This window comes from Penicillium roqueforti (assembly GCF_015533775.1).
Source record: "Penicillium roqueforti strain LCP96 04111 chromosome Unknown scaffold_23, whole genome shotgun sequence".
Classification (NCBI taxonomy): domain Eukaryota; kingdom Fungi; phylum Ascomycota; class Eurotiomycetes; order Eurotiales; family Aspergillaceae; genus Penicillium; species Penicillium roqueforti.
The window spans coordinates 106,104-125,596 of NW_024067587.1; the positions used below are offsets into that span (position 1 = coordinate 106,104).

At 47.3% G+C, this 19,493-nt stretch overlaps 7 protein-coding genes across 7 annotated transcripts; 3 read left to right on the top strand and 4 right to left on the bottom strand.

The window, feature by feature from the left end:
- Positions 1–584: 584 nt before the first annotated feature.
- LCP9604111_7413 (coiled-coil-helix-coiled-coil-helix domain-containing protein) lies at positions 585–1,609 on the bottom strand (the record flags this gene model as incomplete). Its single annotated transcript, XM_039075443.1, has 3 exons — positions 585–888; positions 943–1,279; positions 1,417–1,609. 3 exons carry the CDS (start codon positions 1,607–1,609, stop codon positions 585–587), a joined length of 834 nt encoding a protein of 277 aa, XP_038926530.1.
- A 264-nt stretch (positions 1,610–1,873) lies between these two features.
- LCP9604111_7414 (thiamine diphosphokinase) lies at positions 1,874–3,047 on the top strand (the record flags this gene model as incomplete). The annotated part of the gene is made up of 3 exons (XM_039075444.1): positions 1,874–1,988; positions 2,055–2,134; positions 2,232–3,047. 3 exons carry the CDS (start codon positions 1,874–1,876, stop codon positions 3,045–3,047), a joined length of 1,011 nt encoding a protein of 336 aa, XP_038926531.1.
- A 701-nt stretch (positions 3,048–3,748) lies between these two features.
- Positions 3,749–4,957, bottom strand: LCP9604111_7415 (uncharacterized protein; the record flags this gene model as incomplete). The annotated part of the gene is made up of 3 exons (XM_039075445.1): positions 3,749–4,535; positions 4,601–4,834; positions 4,884–4,957. 3 exons carry the CDS (start codon positions 4,955–4,957, stop codon positions 3,749–3,751), a joined length of 1,095 nt encoding a protein of 364 aa, XP_038926532.1.
- Positions 4,958–5,512: 555 nt separating this feature from the next.
- On the bottom strand, positions 5,513–6,822 carry LCP9604111_7416 (putative mitochondrial carrier protein; the record flags this gene model as incomplete). The annotated part of the gene is made up of 2 exons (XM_039075446.1): positions 5,513–6,562; positions 6,625–6,822. The coding sequence occupies 2 exons, from the start codon at positions 6,820–6,822 to the stop codon at positions 5,513–5,515; spliced, it is 1,248 nt and encodes a 415-aa protein (XP_038926533.1).
- Positions 6,823–7,996: 1,174 nt separating this feature from the next.
- On the bottom strand, positions 7,997–9,048 carry LCP9604111_7417 (uncharacterized protein; the record flags this gene model as incomplete). Its single annotated transcript, XM_039075447.1, has 4 exons — positions 7,997–8,550; positions 8,603–8,823; positions 8,886–8,903; positions 8,981–9,048. The coding sequence occupies 4 exons, from the start codon at positions 9,046–9,048 to the stop codon at positions 7,997–7,999; spliced, it is 861 nt and encodes a 286-aa protein (XP_038926534.1).
- Positions 9,049–11,018: 1,970 nt separating this feature from the next.
- LCP9604111_7418 (uncharacterized protein) lies at positions 11,019–11,846 on the top strand (the record flags this gene model as incomplete). Its single annotated transcript, XM_039075448.1, has 2 exons — positions 11,019–11,471; positions 11,538–11,846. The coding sequence occupies 2 exons, from the start codon at positions 11,019–11,021 to the stop codon at positions 11,844–11,846; spliced, it is 762 nt and encodes a 253-aa protein (XP_038926535.1).
- Positions 11,847–18,888: 7,042 nt separating this feature from the next.
- Positions 18,889–19,189, top strand: LCP9604111_7419 (uncharacterized protein; the record flags this gene model as incomplete). Its single annotated transcript, XM_039075449.1, has 2 exons — positions 18,889–19,107; positions 19,160–19,189. The coding sequence occupies 2 exons, from the start codon at positions 18,889–18,891 to the stop codon at positions 19,187–19,189; spliced, it is 249 nt and encodes an 82-aa protein (XP_038926536.1).
- Positions 19,190–19,493: the final 304 nt, after the last annotated feature.

The following is a 19,493-nucleotide window of genomic DNA, read 5'->3' on the forward strand; positions in this document are numbered from 1 at the left end:
CAGCCCCCTCCCCCCCCACCCTATCCGTCGCCCCCCCCCCCCCCCCCCCCCCCCCCCCTCCCCCCCCCCCCCCCCCCCCCCCCCCGGCCCCGCCCCCCGACAATCGCTCCCGTTTCTCGCAACAGGAATATTCCGTTATGGAAATTCTCCCAAGAGAAGCTGGGGTTTGCAGGGACTGATATCTATATTCAACAAGTTTCCACGGAAAATACCCACCTTGTCTAGCGCTTATACAAAAGCTCCATACTGGATACCAGTCATGATGCAAAAAGTCTAGTAGATTTCCCCTCTTTCTTTTATTTGTCCAAAGGACAAGAGCGTAAAGCATATCAGTACACTAAGTTACACATTGACAGAGAGGAAGTATCGGGAAGAACACAGAGGAGCGCAGATCGGGGGAATGGATATGCTGAAAGATCAGGAGGGGAAAATGCATCGAAGGCAATACGGGAGATGGAGAGATGGCAGAAAGGTCTATATAATACACAAGTCCAATCCCAGTCCCTGATATGCATTACAGAAGAGAGATCAAGCAGTAGGCTTGTCTCTAGGGAGGGTGGCGTCAAACAGGATGCAGGTCGGTTCTAAGCCTTGCGAGCCTGCTCCTTCTCCTCGACGTCAAGCTCGGCCTTGGGAACGAGGGTGTCGCCCTCGACGTTATCGCCTGCAGCAACGGTCTCGGTCTTCACCTGGGTGTTGACATCCTTGGCGCGGGTCTGCTTCTCAGTGGGGTGCGACGACGCATCTAGCTCGGCGGCAGTGGATGGAGCTTCGGGGGTAGCGGGAGCTTCGGAGGGGGGAGCATCGGACTGGGGTTGGGGCTCATCGTCGTCTTCCAGCTCGGCGCCGTAGATTTCGGGGTGTTGCCGGAAGCAGTCTTGCATTCCCCTGCAAAAATTGTTAGCACAGGACCACTGCCCTCAAAACGACAGTAAAACATACTTGAATTTCTCAACGCAGTCGATACCCTTTGGCTCTTCCTCGGAGTAGACGAAGCAGCTGAACGCAGCCTTGAAGTCCTCTCCGCATGGCCCGTGGGCCATGCCTCCAAGACACGGGCAGTCCCAGTTGATCTCGCCGGTCTCCGGGTTGAACGCAGCCTCCTGGCCAGCCTCCTCCTGGAGCTCCTGGGCATTCAGTCCACCTTCCAAAGCAGCAGACTCGTTCTTTTGGGCCTGCGCGGCAGCTCGTTCTTGCCGAATCCTGGGAGTAATGGAGTCGAGAGTCTGGGGGTTGGCATCATCAACATTTTGTTTCCGGATTGAAGAAAGGATAGAGACTAAAGCCAAATGGAAGCAGAGTTAGCGATTTGTGATTCCAGAACTCAGAACCTTGACGGGGACGGGATTGTCGCGGCTTGCAACCCCGGGGACCGAGGAACAAGGGCAACACCCAACTCCAATCGGCGACACGTACACTTCGGCTCCTCGGAGAAAGTACTGCTCGTGTTGTAGTAGTAGATAGCACCACCGGCCAAGCCTAATCGCAAGAAGGTATTCTTCCAGCTTCTCGACTTGCTCGGACCGGTGCTTATCAATCGTCTGTTCGCTGGTGTACGGGCTGCGACAGCGGGCGCGCGAGCGAGCGCTCGAGCGGCGGGGCGGAACATTATGTGTGAGAGGAGTGCGAATCAATCGAATTGACCGAGAGTTCCACCAAGAAGGGATTGAGAGGAAGAGAGTCGAAACACCGCGGGATGGAGAAGTTGGAAAGCGATGTGGATTTTGGCCTGAGGTTGCGTGCCCGCGTCAGCCAGTCACGTTGCAGCTTGGTCAAGATAATTATATCGTCACCACCAACCCTTTCGGCCTTGATTTCTCTTGGTTTGTTTACGTCTTTTGGACTTCAATTTGGTTTGTATTCAACTCTTGCAATGGAATGGGATCCCAGCCGGTTCTTCCGTCCTGAGGGGAGTCCTTCGCCTTACGCTCTTCTCATCCTTAACCAGCCAATCAATGAGAATGCTTTTGGAGTGTTGAGCAGATATGGTAAGATTCTATATGAATTGTGCATAGATGCAGTTTCCTGGATAAAAGATGCTAATGCCAATGCAGCATCCTATATTATTTGCGCCGATGGAGGTGCCAATCGGCTTTTTGATATGCCAGAAGTTAATGGAAAGGGATCTAAAGCAGTAAGCGATATATATAGACATTAATTGCATAATCTCTCTGGACTGCAACTTTATTCTAAACTGCAGCACAAAAAGATCGAGCTGACCAGAGATATAGCTTCCTGACTCCATTGTCGGCGACCTTGATTCTATCCGCCCCGCAGTTCGAAGACATTATGAGAAGCTCGGAGTGCCCATCCTCCAAGATCCAGACCAATACTCAACAGACTTCACGAAATGTCTGAAATATCTCAACGTACATGCTGCAGATATCATGGCTTCCCCCCGAAAAAGAGCAAACACTCGGACCAAATCGAAGACCAATGGCGCAAATCAAAGCACAGCAACCTCACCATCTGATCAATCACCTCTGGAAGTTGTGATCCTCGGCGGTCTGGGTGGTCGTGTGGATCAGGCTTTCTCTCAAGTGCACCACTTGTACATGATGACGCAGAAGCAACGCTCGATTCGTGAAAATGAAGCCGACACCTCTGATGCCAAGCCAGCTGCAGGTGGTAACCTGTATCTCGTCTCCGAGGAAAGCATTACGTTCATTATCCAAACAGGGAAGAATACAATTTACACACCTGCAACAAGACGAGCAGATATCGCGACAGCGTTGGGGTCTAATGTAAGCAAGTCACCGAGAAAACGGAAGCGCGAGCAAGAGCAAGAGCAGGAGCAGGAGCAGGAGCAAGTGCGACAACCAGAACCAGAACCAGTATACTTCTTCGAAGAGAATATCGGGATCATCCCCCTCTCGTCACCTGCCGAGATCACAACCCATGGCTTTGAGTGGGATGTGGAGAATTGGCATACCGAGATTGGAGGGCAGATATCCACGAGCAATCATATTCGCGCCGACAAGGTGGAGGTTGAGACCTCTGTCCCGGTTTTGTTTACAGTGGAATTGGCGGAGAGGTTGAAGAGGTGACCGTGAGCGTGAAGCATGACATTGGGTACGGAGGTTAATAGGAACCACCACGACAGTCTGTCCGGGGCCTAACGCTTCACGAAGCCTAGGCTGTTAGAATCACATAACGCTATTGCGAATTTGGGATTCAGCCCCCACCCATAGCAGCATATATGTGAAATTTGCTTCCACCAACCGCTGCGTGTCCCATGCGCGTTTTGATCAATATAAAAACCCGCCCGTGGGCTTCTGCTTCGATCTCTTCATGAACCGCTTGACTCCAAGCACCGTCAAGAACCCTGTCGTCGACGTCCGCGAGGTTTGACGACATTCCGCCTATCTACAGAACAAAGGCCTGAGCCAACATCAAAAGCCGTCCGCAGCATGCGTAAACTTGACTATAAATATACTACTACTCTCGGATATTTTTATCACAGACTGGAAAATAATGAATCGGTCATTAGGGCAAGCAGGGAAGAATCTCCCAAAGAGATGATCAGAACAAGAACCAGAATAAGAACTCCCAAGGCGCCTGCTCTGGCTATAACGGGAGACCAAGAAAGATAAAGAGAAGGCAAAAAAGAAACCCAATATCGCATATCGCATAACCCATAAACGAAGAAAAAACAACGGTGGAGACAGATGAGATAAAACACGTCCAACCACTGAAGAACCATTCGCCAGATAACCTGTACAGCCTCACAAAAGTCATGTCCTGTCGCTTATGGGCGGTGCAGAATAGCTTCGTACAGAGCAGTCACACCACCGATAGCGGATCCAGTCAAGATACCAAGGTCTCCACCAGGGACGGAGTCAATTACCTTCCCAATAGCATACCGACTATAGAAACCAAAGAAGTTGAAACCTTTGCCAAACACAATGTGCACGAGCAAGGCTTTGACGATGTTGAACGTCAACGGATCAAACTGGGCGAGATTAGGCGCAGACTGGGTGCGGCGCGTACTGCTAGAAGCATTCCAGCTCAAGTTGATAAAGTAGGCAGAAATCAAAGGCAAAAGCAGACAAGTAAGGAACCACAGCGAAAACGGCCCCCAGAACGTTCCTTCCAGCAGCACAAATAAATCAGGAACCCGGATCCGAATCGCCGGGATCTGTACGGCTTGCACAACCGGTGTAGTGGTAAGGAAGCGTATCGGGATCAACTCTTTCGCAAGACTGCCGCTTTCAAGCAGCAGCACGATGATCTCAACCGCCTTCCCGCTGCTCAGCGTTGCTCGCAGAGAATGCGCCCGCTCTACTAAGCCCGATGCAGTCCATGCATCCTCAATTCTCTCGCGCAACTTGAGCGTCTGTGCGTCGATAGCTTCGGTGATGGCAGCTGGAGATGCGGGCAGCGATGGCTCTGAGTCCACGACGGTAGAGAGAACTGCTGGTTGACGGGGTGTCTGTTGGGGTGTTTGGCGCGCAGACTGGCGTGCGCTCGTGCGCCCCACAGCTGGTGTCGGGCTGATTACAGTTGGGCTGGGCTCGGGTTCTTCCGCATCCTCGCTACTGCGTGGGTTAATATATGCGTGATGACGATGTATCGAATGGCGCGTTGAGGCCGCTCTTACTTATTTTCATCCGTTTCCTCTTCCCTCACTTCCTTCTTAGTAGAGCGGCGTGCCGGGGTTCGTGCCGGGGTTCGCGCGGATTCGCGCTTCACGGGCGATCCTCCTCTGCGGGGTGGAGAGGCCAGGCGTAAGTAGTATTCAGAGAGACTCTTGAGCCCGGAGAAGATTGAGCGGTTTTCACGGAGGTGTCTGTCCAGAACTACGACAAGATCATTCTTGTTATAGTCATTGTAGCTATAGATTTGATCAGCTCAGTCTATGCGGCAATCGCATTCATTCTTACTTTGGGAGTTCGGTCTGATCGGCCAACTCGGCCAACTCAGGCTTTTTCAACGACTTGAGATAAGGAAGAGACATAATGTATCCGATATCACTGTAGAAATTGGACCAATATCAAATAAGAAAGTAAATGCTGGGGGGAGAGAAGATGCAAGGAGGGGGAGTGGCCGGTAATTGTTTACATCCGCCGATCGCCAAAACAAAACACGGTCTAGCGCGTTCACTCCCTTTGTTCAGTGTCATTCCGCTGGGCTTTTTGCTTTCTTTTTTATATGTATTTTGAGAATATATAACCAAGGTTGTATGATAGAAGGGTCCAAGCATTTCCTGTTGATATCTAGTTATTACATGGCTTGCCCTTCTTCCTTAGATACTAGTCTAAACAGATATAGAACCCGGAGTATAGATATGTCAATATATGTAATATGGAGTTGGAAAAAGAGATATGGTACAGGAGGCCGCAGCCAGTCTAATAATCTATCACAGAGTAGGGTACACAATATACAAAGTGCTGAAAGCAGGGTCATAACATCCCAGATCGGGACAAAGAATCCAACGCCTCCAGTTCCCAATGACAAAAAAAATGTAAAAAGAACAGCAACCTTGGAAATGCATGCAGTTAGATGTAAGGTCCTAAGACTCTTCTAGAATCTGGTGAGCCTCGAGCTGTTTGAGCAGGTACTGATACATAACCAGCATAGTCCCGCTTTGGATGCTAGTCCATACACCGCGTGGGCCCACGCCGCGGAACCATCCGGCAATACCTTCCGTTCGATAGATCATCTTCAACCCTGTGAACACGGAGGAAGTGTCAAGTCGGGGTGTACCCGGCGGTGGGATTGTTGTGTTTGCCCCTGATGTGGAGATTGGTCGCGAGTGTGCCCGCGAAGGGTGGGAATGTGATGGTGTCGACGTGTGCGGCCGTGGGCTTTCTTTCGGTACGTTTTCAACAGTGTGTTTGGCGCCCGAAGAACCGGCGGGGGGCTCTAAGGGGTTTTGCTGGGTTTGGATGCGTGTCTTGACCACATCCATCGGACAAGTGATCACACCAGCCATACCGCCGGCGGTGGCGGCTGTCAATATTTCCAAGCCCAGCCCAATGTCCCGTTGTCCAACCCATTGTTTAGCCATAGATTGCTCTTTCTCGTAGAATGCGAATTGAAGCGCCGAAAATGGGAGGTCGCGGAATATAGTGGCCTTGTAGCCGTGGAATAATGCCGAAAATCCTTCCTGGCGGACGATCTGACGGAACCCATCTTGCATATTGCGGTAATTATAGCCCGAGTTGAAGTGCGGGTTATTGTATCGGCCCTGCAACTGGAGTCGGGTTTTCAGCACCTCGGATGGCACATAGACAACCGACGCAGCCAAGTCGGCAAAGAAGCCACCTGATAGATATGCGATGTTGGAGTTGATCCCCGAGTCGATCATCAAGCGCTTGGTATATTCATACACGCCGAAGAAGATCACGGTGCCGGGGAACGAGCCAAGCAGGGCCGGCGTTACCCCTCCATATAATCCGCGACAGAATCCTTCTTGGCGGTAAATTGTTGAATAGGACTGGCCCATGGAAGTGTATTTAGGCGGAAAGGTCGGATCGCCTTGTTGTCGAGTCTTGACTGTGTCTAATGAGTGCATCAACATGTCGCCACATGTTCCTCCGGTACCACCGGCCAACATCGCCTATAATTTCAAATCAGGTCAGTCCTTGGGCAATGATATGATGCCGCTAGGGGCAATTGTACATGTAAGTATGGCGGCCGAGGTTCCTCGTCCTCCAACAGCGCGAGGTCGCCATTTCGAGCAGTGAAGGTTGAATCATCGGTTCCACCCACTGGCGTCTGCTGTGTCCATGTCGAGGTATTCGAGTCCCCCGCAGGCGGTGCTGTTGAGTCCGAAGTCGCTGTCGAGAACAGGCCGAACACTCGCGAGGTCAGGCTCATGGCAATATTATGCTAAATTGGGATCCCGATGGTACTGGTCGGGACCAGACTGGGATATGGGGGTGCTGAGGGGCTGAGGTATTGAGCGGGAGAGGAGCACCCCTGGGAGGTAAGGATAATAGGAAAGAGTGACAAGAGACCGGGAAAGGATTGATTAGTATTGTTTGCAAGATGATTGTTCCGCCAGCCAAAATTCTGATCGGCTTCTTTTCGCCGCCAAGCCCGATAAGTCGGTCGCCTCAGGCACGAATCACGGGATTCTGTCATTGGAGTCATTCGATATTTCGAGAGAGATACGATCTAAAAACAGCATATGGCATGAACAACTATGTATATTTGATCGGAGAGGTTTTTTTCTATATGTGTGAGGACTAAAATAGTCAACTGCTACAAGCCGCAAATGAGCTTCTTGATTGTCCTTGATATCCTCCACACAACTATATATCTCCGTAATTGCATGCTCATTGTTAATAAACTTATGCATAGAGCTTGTCCAATGCTAGTAAAACCAGCTAATTTCACAGGGCTTGGGGCTTCTTTAGTTTCAGTTACCGCTAGGCCATTTTATGAAAGAAACCTGATGATCAGCGGGGTTGAGTAAGAGCCCCTCGAGTCTAGTATAACTAAGCACTAACCTACTTTGATTCGGGCAAATATATCTCGGGAAAACTGTCTATCTCTGATATCTTCTTTGTCTAGACCAGATTGATCGATTATAAACTGTCCTGAAGGACGTTGAGCGCTTGTTCCGTTGCAGCCCTCCTGCCTAGAAGCCCTCCCACCCTTTGTACTAGATTTCGGATCTTTACGACTCTCCGTGATTGGAATAATGAAATGAATCCGAAACAAGGTATGTTGACAAGAGGAGAGCAAATACAGACTATGCATCGCAATACTCTAGAAATAATAAACACAAGTCATTGCGTATAGCATCATCATGGCAGGAATCCTCCGCGTCCTTCTTTTCTACAGTCGGGACCTGGGCGTCCCACACTCCGACATCCTTCTTGTCCTTTGCTCAGGCGGGAACATGCCTATGGGAAAGATACAGCTGTAATATTATTTGCACCAGCCACCTTGACTCAGCAACATTGCAAACCAAAAACCCATGTTATTTCCTGATGTCATGAGCTCCAGCATGCAAAGCAAGGTGTCTGGCATACCATATCGAGATTTACTGCGGCTTCTTAGCAGCGGTAGGGCCAGAGATGTAGCGGCCAATATCGGTGATCTCGTAACCCTGACGCACAATACCCTTGATGGCCTCCCAGCCCTGGCGAACCTGGGGAGGAGTGCTCTGGTGGGAGATAGTGGCATCGGCACGGGCAGTAAGCTGGCGGACAGCTTGCTGGACGAAGGAGCTCTGCGCATAGCGGGCGCGGAAGAAAGACAGGTAGATTACCAAGAGGACCCAGCTACCCTTGGAGAAAGTGATAGCGGACAGAGCAAGTCGGAACAGCAGGGCGATCTCGAGGGTTGCGACAACACCCATGCTAGCATCGTAGTACTGCTTGATGAACCGTCCAATGGTCTCGGCGAGGGGAGACTGCTTGACAGCGGGCTTGGAGGTAGGAGAGGTGGGAGAGGCAGGGGCGGCCGGAGCAGCGGGCTGCAGGGTAGGGATTAAGTACATGCGGCTGTAGGTTGCGACGTGGAAGACCGAGTAGACGCTGAAAGGCAGAAGAGCCAGGATGAGCTGGCGCGAGTACAGCCAGACCAGAGCCATCCCTAGAATACGTGTAAGCTTGAGGTTTGGGCTGTCGCATAGCTGATCACTTACCAAGGTATTGCACATTCTCATCAGAGATGAGCTTCAACACAATTGCCAGAGGGCTGCCTTGGACACCTCGGGCGAAGTGGCCCTTGTACACGACGATTCCATAAGTCACAGCGGCCGAGATGAAGGTCAAACGGTAGGCGATCTGTGCCGCGGAGGAGTAGTAGTTGAAGAAGATGCAAGACAGGGAGTAGCGGAAGACTGAGAGCAAAAGTGTCACATGTCTAAAAATTGTTAGTGGGCCTGAACTTGGATCTTTGTCGGTGTGCGCTTCAGATTGACCTACCCAACGAACCAGGCAAACCTGCAACGTGACATCTCGTTAGTATGGATAAACAAGGCATTGAAGCTTCATTTCAGCCTTGGACTGGAGAAACGTACTGTAGGGTCTGCGCCAAGGCCTTGAGTCTCTCAACCAGAGGCAAGGTGGCGGAAGGAGGAGGAGCCATATCTTGTTTTTTCCACAGATGAAGAGGGTGATAAAATTACTCGAGATGAAGGAGAAGGCAGAAGCAAAAAAAAGGTGGAAAGCGACAGATAAGACGGTGGCTGGGGAGAGAGCGGGGAGACCAAGTGCACAGGTTCACAGCCGTGGACACACACGCCTCAGCTTCGCCTCTTCTCTCTCTCCGCCTTCTGCCGTAGTGACGTCGGGGATTCGGGATGATGCAATTCCTTATCTATACATCTATAGAGCCTCTTCACTTCGATTGTATATACTTCTCGACTTATTATACTTATTTTTTGCTCATTTGAACTTCTCGCTTTGTCTCAGCCTCGAGTCCAGTCGGTGTGACTGACCCGCTTGAGGAGATCCAGTTTTAGCACTAACGCCAGGATTCTTCAATAGTTCATGTATAATTAGTTATATTTTGATAGGTCACACATTTTGGTGAATAAATGTCAATGCAAAGGGGCTTGGGCAGAATTGATATATATATCAAGCTTGATCGGAGCTCTTCTGGAAATATTGACAATAGAATCGGGTAGAAGAGCCATAACTCTCACAGCCTTAGGGTTGATTCAGCTACGCCGTACTAACCAGGGTGGATAGTGGACAATGACTTGACTCGCTCATTTATCCAAAACAGTATCCATTGAGACTCGTGATCCTCGACAAGGTCAAGCCAACTTGTCACACCTTATAAATTGAAGCACGTTGCAGAAGCTAGGCAAACATGCACTTTCTGACGTTTAGTCTTTGTTTGGAATACTCTTCAGAGGTTGGATTCCTCCAATACTATATTTAGACCGATCTGAGCTAAGAAGTAACAAGATCATAACGTATCTCAAAGCGAGCTGGACCACGAGACATGTCAACAGCCAATGCTGTTGGTATTTAGTTATTGATAAACATTTCTGGTAACTAACATATCTCAATTTCAAATAATTCAGAGAACTGCATTGTCATAGTATCGCAAATATCACTGGACTTTAGAAATATATACATCCCACTATTTTGTTGAATTTCCCGAAACCCACGATAGTGATTAGATTCCATAAGAGTATATTCTAAATAACCATTGTTGTAAGATCGTGTTGCAATTCATCGTATTTGCTATGTCTCGAAGGCCTACTCGCTTGTGAAATACATTACGAGACCTTGGTAGCATGCACCCAGCCCAATCTCGTTATTCCTTCAGTCCGGTCCCCATGACCGACGTAGTACCCGGTACATGAGTTGCAATTACCACATAAATAAGGGTTACAATAGCCGATGCTTAATATGCACTACAAAGGCTTGTCGCAAAACAAGGGTAAACCCATATTTGTCGAACCCTTCCCGCGTTCGGAAATTACTTCTATACTATAGATGAAACGAGATACTTCAGCGCATCTCTCCGATGTAGCACGCACTAAATCTGCCCCGAACATGACTGGCGAATCAGTTGAAGTGCATAGTTTGAATACGGTGATCTACACCAATCGACCCTAGTACCCGTATAAGCCCTGCTATTTTTAGGCGTGCACGTTGTGCCCTGACAGGTGATTAAGCTTTCGAACATCGGACGTTTGAATAACACGGGAACTCCCTATAGGGTTTATACGGGATGGCCTTCCTGAATATAGATTCATTAATCTCGCTTGATGCAACCTCGACTAGGGATACGGGCTTTGTGGGAAAAAAACAATGAAGATCTCTCTAGATTCCACTTCTATACGAGCTTCGTGGGGCAAGAGCACGGGATCAATCTGGCAAACAAGGGTCCGAAGCATGCAACAATGTACAAAGTAATTGATTGATGTAGTATACGATCTCGAGAAATTGAGGATCCCAGAGATATGAAATGCTCATTGCCTCCCCTTCAAGCTCCTCTATCCATCAGCTCACAAGATCGCAACATCGGCTAGTCTTCATTCTTCAATACCAGCTTCAACTTCTCAATATACTCAAGTATAACCCCAAAGCTCATTCAAAATGGTGTTCACTCCCATTCTTGCACTCGCATTTGTCGCTCTCACGCCAATTGTCAATGCCTACCCGGTCACTGGCAGCGTCATCGACTGCCACTCTGGTCCAGGAGCCTCTCACTCTGTAGTCAAGACCTACGAGGAGAGAGCTGACATTGAAATCGTCTGCCAGGCCACCGGCACTACCGTCGATGGCAGCGACATCTGGCACCAAACCGTCGACGACTGCTATGTTTCCGACTTCTCCAGCGATGTCACCGAGGAATGCCCCAGCGAAGACACTGTCGATGACGAAGACACCCTGAGCGAAGGCGCCCTCAGCGAGCGCAGCACCAGCAGCAATCTGCCCGGTCTCTCGGCCACCCAGACCAAGCACGCAAAGGCCATCATCGCAGAGGCCAAGAAAGAGGGCCTGGGTCGTCAGGGCTGTCTCGCTGGAATTTCAACCGCTCTTGTTGAGGTGAGTCTTAACATACACATTCAATTGAAATATAACAACACAGAAGCTTGCTAACACTACCTCAAGTCTAACATTCTTATTTACGCCAACAAGAAGGTCCCCGCTTCTCTCAAGTATCACCATGATGCTGTGGCTGAGGACTACGACAGCGTGGGCATCTTCCAGCAGCGGGCTGTTTACTACCCCAACATCGCTGCTGATATGGATGCTGCAAAGTCGGCCGCGCAGTTCTTCAAGATCATGAAGAAAGTCAGTGGCTGGAAGAAAATGAATACTGGCAAACTTTGCCAGAAGGTACAGGGCTCCGCGTACCCGAGTCGGTACCAGGAGCGTGTCCCTGAGTCTAAGAAGATTTGCTCTGCTGGTGGCCTGTAGATGGACATTGTGTTTGACATTTTCTGTTTAGATATTGTCATGGGTGTAGACTGCTTGTTTTGTTGACATCTGAAGAATGTGTTTGTGGCTTGCTCTATCATCGATTTTGATACGAGAAATATGCGGCGGTTTGATATTGGCCTCTCTTTGGGGGCTCAAAGAGGGCACCAAGGTTAAGACTACTCCTCGCTCATGTCATATACTTTCCAGATGTAGATTAGCAGGGTGGGATTAGTGAGAATGAGAAAGAAAGGTTAACATGGAAATTTATTCGGTTTTTATAGGGCATATTCAAAAAGGAAACGTCAAAATACCTATGATAGAAGCCTATCTTGTTCATGCCAATCTGGTGGGTATTCTGGCATCGAAGGAGGGGGAACAGGGAGAAGTTCTCCTGATGCTCTTTGGCATGATTTGGACTTTTTGGATTTTTTGGTCTGACTGGATGGAAGTAGGTGAGTTTCAATCAATAAATAACTGGAGTCTCATGTGCTCACAAAGGATACTTCTGGATATTTCTCCAAGCACACATAATGGACTCTTTTTGCGCCATCTCTGGACTGGACAAAGGATTCATCGACCCCAAGAGAAGAGAATTAAATTTACCGTCCTTTCCTTTAGTAATCCACTGCACGCAGAACTCAAACAACCTTGGATAGTAGCCGGCAGATGCCCAATTAATAAGGCAGAGAGACCCATCTTCCTGCCATAGGATGTAAGGATAAAGGTATAGCTAGAGAGGTATGATAAGAAAGGGACGCTTCTTAGGTAGACGAGATATAAGTTAGAGTAACTATATAAGGTAATATAAAGGGAGTTAAGGGGTAACTAAGTATATTTGTTAACTAATATAGTAGAGAAAGTCAGAATCCCTAGTTTAGTAGCCTTATCCTTTAGGCAGAGAAAAGTGAGTGCCTAACTAGTTATTAAGTAGAGTTTTAGAAAGAGAGAGCCTAACTAGATTATTACCCTAGAAATAAGAAGTAAGTTATAAGATATTTATATACTAGGAGATTATATACTATAGTATAGTCTATATAATCCCTATACTTACTAGCTAACCGTCCTAGATAGTTAGTTAGTATTATTATATTGTTCTTATCTTACCTATATGGCCCGGATACTTACCCATCGTGCATTTCCCTCTTCACTAGTTAGCTAACTAACTATAGATCATATGACCGCTCAGTTATCTTACTCTAGAAACCCCTACTGCAGTATTTACATCTTTCTGGCCAGGCGTCTAAAGGTGCTAGATAAAGCTAATCGGCACAAGATCATCGACAAAGAGTTCTAACCTAAACATAAAGGCTTCATAACATATATCTAGAGCTACTACGCAGATGATCCTGACTGTGCTACTCGTACAGAGCGAGGAAAGGATGAGCTAAAATGTGTGCATATGTGAAGTACATAAAGCCCGCTTATACTTATGGCCGTCTAGTAAAGAAGACGCATATTTCGCTAATGAGGCCAGCACGTACGCGTGGGTGCTCTTAGGCCGCAGAGACCTCTCTCTTATAGGATTGGTGTCCGTTCTCCTCGGCGCCAGCAACATCTCTCTTGTAGGATTGGTGTCCATTCTCCTCAGTTCCTTCTAAGCCTCGAGTTTCAAAGCCAGCTATCATAGACGTTAGGAAATAGAAAATATCAATTCATAGGATGGAGGTAATACCACTCATGGGTGCGGCAATTGACAGGAATGGCAAAGCCAACACAAAGCAGGTGAAGCGCATGTTGAAATTCTAATTCAAGGTTGATCTTCAGAAGCAAATCAGATGGTATATTTTCTTGAAGTCGTATTAGACGATTTCCAACTCTAATCTCGAATTTCGAGGATTGGTATGATGTTTATATAGGTATCTGACTGGGAGGGGATAGGATTCATGGTCCGAGGTAATTTCATCTAATTTACCATGTTTACTAGTACGACTATTAATAATCTGCTAAATCGGCTTTCTGACAAATATTATATATCGACCATCATATGCAATTGCCAATGCAACATCAAGAACTAGCTACTCCCCGTCGGCTTCCAACGGGGCTTCCTAACCAAATCTGTCTTAATCTCCCAACTGGTGATATGTATATGACTCGCCAGACTTGCGGATGCAGGAAGATTGCCACTTGGCGGAGTCTAAGAGGCGGTTGAAACCGAGAGGGATTCTACATATATCTAGGCTGTTTCTAGGCTATTGACTCTTCTTCTGAGACATTTTCTTAGTCTGCAGAAGGATTTTGGGGAATTCCGCTAATGTATTACGACACATTAGTTGTTTATATATGCGCACGCGACGGGATTTGTCCGAAAACAACTTGAATAGATCACGATTTTTCATATCCGATAACAGGTTACAGAGAGCGCCTAGCCACTTTTGATCACCCACTTGAGTAACTAACAGAATACGCCTAATGAGTAAGCGACGATAAAGCGCAGGAAAGGAGCCTTTTGTAGAAGAACGACATAATCGACGAGACCTAGCAAAGAGACTAGGAAAGCTAGGAAACGCATACGACGTCCCAGACATAGCGAATCTATTATCACAACAAACGGAAAATATAGATCCTTATTACAACCCGACGTATTATACAACGTTTATTCGTACAGTCATCCAGCGGATAACGAGTCCCGGAATCACCGATACTAGAAGATACGGACACCACGACTATCGACTATAGACCAGTCACAGACGAACAATATTACGATATGTCAGAACTGGCGGCGGACCATTCTTAGATGTAATTCGTGCGGCCAGTTTAGGCACAAAGTACGTGATTACCGCTAACAAGGAAGTTCGACTGTTTCTTTTGGACTCATATCGGCTTCGCCCCACCCTCTCATTAAAGACACCAGTCAATGATCCCCTAGGAACTTGCAAGGCTTAGGAAGATTATTTACACTGGCCTTCAATTAGAGGATTAGGAAATAATACAGTCAAAATGAGAAGCTTTTACCATCTATCAAGAATTTCAAAGTGCTATCAATACCATCTTACCGGGACTCGGATTTGTGTTAGCCTGGTCGACTGAGCGAATACAACTTGCGGCTGATAGATATGTCTCAAACATTTAATTTATCTGGGAAAAATACATTTGGGCAATTTCTAACTCGGACTAGTTATACCTTTCACAAAATACCCGGCCATCTTAGGGCTCATTCCCGCTCAGAGTGTAATTGAATAGGCTCGCTAAAGTGAAATCAATATCAGTCAGTGTCTCTTCCACTTCTCTAGTCTTAGGTGTATTTCTTACGTAGCTCAGGATAGAAATCTGGATGTTGGATTAAATCAGGATCAAATCCATTAAAGCTGTACGCCAAGGTCCAGTCTTCGATGGCCTCCCAGTTCACGCACTCATACACAACCTGGAAGTTTGGCCACGGTCTAGGAAAGTTGGGAATCCAGTCAAAGGTGTTGAGAACCACATCCGCGTTACACATGATATACTATCGTAAGCCATCCAAACAATGGTCTTCGAGGGTATTAGCTCACATTAAGATGGATATAGTGACAAGGCTTACCGATATACTGACCCAGGTTTTCCTCTGTCATATTGTAGTGCTCCCGGTGGAGGTATCTGCGGATATATCTCTGTGCGTTCACTTCTCAGTACAGGATTCAGAAGCCGATATACCTAATGGCACTGGTGTGAATACGGACCAGGCAATGCAGTTGATGATAGACATCCAGACCAACCATATAGCCCAATCCGTCTTGGAGAGTAACAGAAGTCCGGTTAATTCGGTCGAGTACTTCTTTATCCACACGAATAGCAGCGGCCAGATTAAGAAGTTTGTGCCATCCCTCCTCTGATTCTGGTCTGGGTGGTCCTTTAAATGGATTTGATATCTTAAGCTGATTTTCAAACGTCCTCGGTTCCCACTTCAGTGCCTCCCGCGCAGGACCTAGATTTTCTCTTTAGCAAGATTTTTTCAAACCCATGGGACCATACTGACTGTAAGTGTCAAGGAGAAACTCATGGCCCTTTGTCGCTAGACATATTAGAGGTGAGTTATCCTATAGAAGGAAAAATATTGTGGTATAAACCGTGAAAACAAAAAGGTGGATGATCCTGCGACGACGAGGGATCAAGCGAATAAACAAATTCAAAATGAGCACACCGGCCACTGTTTTGACTATCTGAGGCAAGCATTCGAATGTCCTGCCGATATGACCGTGGAGTGGCCAAGAACAGAGGAAGATAGAAGACGATACCAAGTAGACGGGAAGGGCATCCCTCATATTTGCACAAGCAAGGTAAGTCTGCTGCAGATGCACATGGCCATACTCTAATTTATAGAATGCTGAGATACTGTTTAGACCGCAGTCAGGGAGTTCATGGAGGTTCATGGTTATCATAAAGCCCAGGATCATAACATTGCCGCTTGATATGTCGACAAGGCCTAGGAATATTCAGAAACCATTAGTCTACAGTTAAGGAAATGGTGGCGTGGCGTGAAGTCTTGTCAAGCTACGGGAGATAGGGAGGGTATTCATTTGTTTGTATATTTTGTTCGCCCACTATTTGTATCTATTATCGTATATAGACAACATCATTTGAGAACAAAGTGACAATATAATTATCTTGGTATCCTTATATTCCTAGCTACATACTAGGTACATAATCAATCCATGTGCCACGCTTTAATAAAGATCTAAGATGTATAGCTCGAATCAGAAAGAATGCCTTTCTCAGTCTACGAGGATTATTTCTCACAAAAGGAGCTGAATAGCCGTTATCAACTGATCCCGCATTGGGGTAGTACTTCACGACGGGGCCGGAAGGACTCAATCTCATGTCCGATATTACTTTCTGGTGGGAAGTCCGGATAATGGATTATAGAAAATAGAAATATTGTACTCCGTATTATGATGAAATAATGCCGTAACTGCGGGAATCGCGTAAAGATAAATTGGTGGTTTAGCCTGACAGGGAGCGCAAGGATGTACTCCATAGAACAGTACGCCCGAGTTCTACTTCAAAAGGGACACGTACACATCATGCTCACTCATTACAGAAGTAGCTAAGCATGTTAGGCAACAAGAGATCCCCCATGGAAACTTTCCGATAGTTCCAGCTGCCTAGTCCCGCCCTCGCTGGCCCATCGATTTCATGTAAGTCCCATAATTTTGAGTTTGTTTGGACCCACTCCTGTACTTGATAGCGGGCGAGGTAAAACAGATAGCGTACTGAAACCTCTCAATTTTCCCTCTATACAATGAATAATGAGAAGTGTTTTGCATATATGTTGACGATCAAATACAATAAAGCCACTCATCACAACATTAGTTACTTTTTTCAACCGATTGAAAGCTTTCAGTGGAGTGACTTGGAACCCTTGGAAAGGTGTGCCAGAATCAACGAAGCTATTGGCCAGCCTCCTATCGAAATAAGAAGCTTCTTCTTATTACCGCTTTCCCACTATTGCTTATGTTCCAGCACTGCACGCTTGAGCCTAGAGCCCTACACCGGAGTCCCCACGGGCGTCGGTTGATAGCCCGGCCCCACACGGTTCCCCGGGAAGTTACACGATCCCTAATAAGTTAACACTAAACTTAACTCTATAAGTATTTTATCCTTTATAATCTTTATAAAGTTGGGTTTTATAGCAATAAGACCTTTGATACAAGGGCTTAGTAGGGTAAGATACCTACGAAAAATATATATAATCCATTAACCTAGGTAGTATCAGGCAGGGATCGTATGTGTGGGGCCGGGCTATCAACGGACGCCCGTGGGGACTCCGGTATAGGGCTCTAGGCTCTCGAATTTAAGCGAGCAGTGCTGGAACATAAGCAATAGTGGGGAAGCGGTAATAAGAACAAGCTTCTTATTTCGATAGGAGGCTGGCCAATAGCCTCGTTGATTTCATCGCGACCCATCCGATTTCTGTATACGGATACCCGGTCCCATCTTGGGTCACAGACTATGCGTGGATAGTTGAGACATCTGTGTTGTCTTCCCCTCGGGAGCTGAGCTCGCCCCTCGTACTTTTCTTGTGCTCCAGTCTTTAAGGTTTTCTTCTCATCCGACTACACAAAAATGCTCGGTACCAAACTACATCGGAAATTTTAAACAACGAGGGACTGCCAAAGCCTGTCATTTTTCAGGAGCAGCATTCTCGAGCATTAGGAATGACAGCCTGGATCAATATGACCCCTTTTAAATGGCGTGGACGATAAATGCCCGGAACGAGACGAAGGACGGATCGATAGGGACCCGGCTCCAAAACCGCTTCCTCGTCCGCACTGGCGTCCTATTTCTATTTAATATTCTCTCATTCATACTTGGAAGCATCAACTTTGCTACGCTCTCGTCCGTCGGAGGTATCACTCGCAGGGCAAGTGACGAAATTGCAGCCATGCGAGAGAAGTTGGAAACGGGAAGTTCACGTCCTCCTTCGAGTCCAGCGACTGGGGATAAGTTCGGTAGCTGTAGCAGATCTATCAGAGAGGCATTTTCGATTCCATGCCGTGGGCCTAGCAGCGCCCTGAATGCTACCTCGCTGACCTAGTCACCAAGTTCCTGCAGAGAATGGACTGGCATTTCTACCGCGGCAATGAGACCCTTCCGGCGGAGGAAGAAAAATTGTAAATTTGGCATACCTTTAATTTATCTGTTTAGTAGAACACGTCTTGTAAGTAGCGTCGATCTGCAGTATAAACGGGTATCGCCGAAGAAGCCGTAGCCCGTCCTTTAATACAAAAAGAGATAAATTACAGGCATGCCAAGCTGACACTGATTTCAAACGAAGGTGTCAACTTTCAAGGCATGAGATTCTATAGTTGGTTACGTCGGCCATCTTTTAGTTTACGTAGTTTTCGAAACCAATATTTTGAATAGCCTTGGAGATCTGCGAAAACAAAACAAATTAAACCAAAGTACCCAGCCAATTAAATCATTTTCGCCGTATGTACAGAGTACGGAGAAACATATCTAATAAGGCCCTCGATCACGCGGCAGGAGCTTACTAGCTCATTCAAAAGTCAACTTCTCATCTTTCCCTCTCCTTTTTCATGCGATTTAGAGAGATAGACACAGCATGATACCTTTAGGGTGCCCGCTTGAGGCGGACAATAGTTTCGGCCCCGTGACGAATCCTAGGTATCGCGATGGCTTTGATTTCACCCTTCTGTTCGAGCAAGCGATATTCGGCCTCGTCCCTGCGGTCGCGTTTCTCATCATTTCTCCTGTTCGACTACATATTCTCGCGAAATGCGATGTCCGAATCCAGTTTAACAAATTGAGATCTGCAAAACTGGTAAGAACTTCCACACCTTTACCTTAGAGGTCCAACTCATATCATAGCACAGATAACTATCGTCGTGTTTGCCGCAATCTAACTCACCCTACTCATTAGCTGGGCACAGAATGCTAAGCCTTTTACATATATCTCCGTGGCATCTGGCGCGATCAATCTTGCAGTGGCATTGGAGATTTTAGTCATATCGTAGATGGAGGATGAGCGATCAGTCAGGCCGTCATCACTCCTCACCATCTATCTTATCCTCACGCTACTCTTCGACATTGTGCAGACCAGAACTCTCTGGTTATCCCGCACTAGAAGTCTCATTCCCAGTCTATTTACAGCTAGTGTTACTGCAAAGATGACGATGCTTCTTCTGGAGAGTCTAGGGAAGCAGAAGT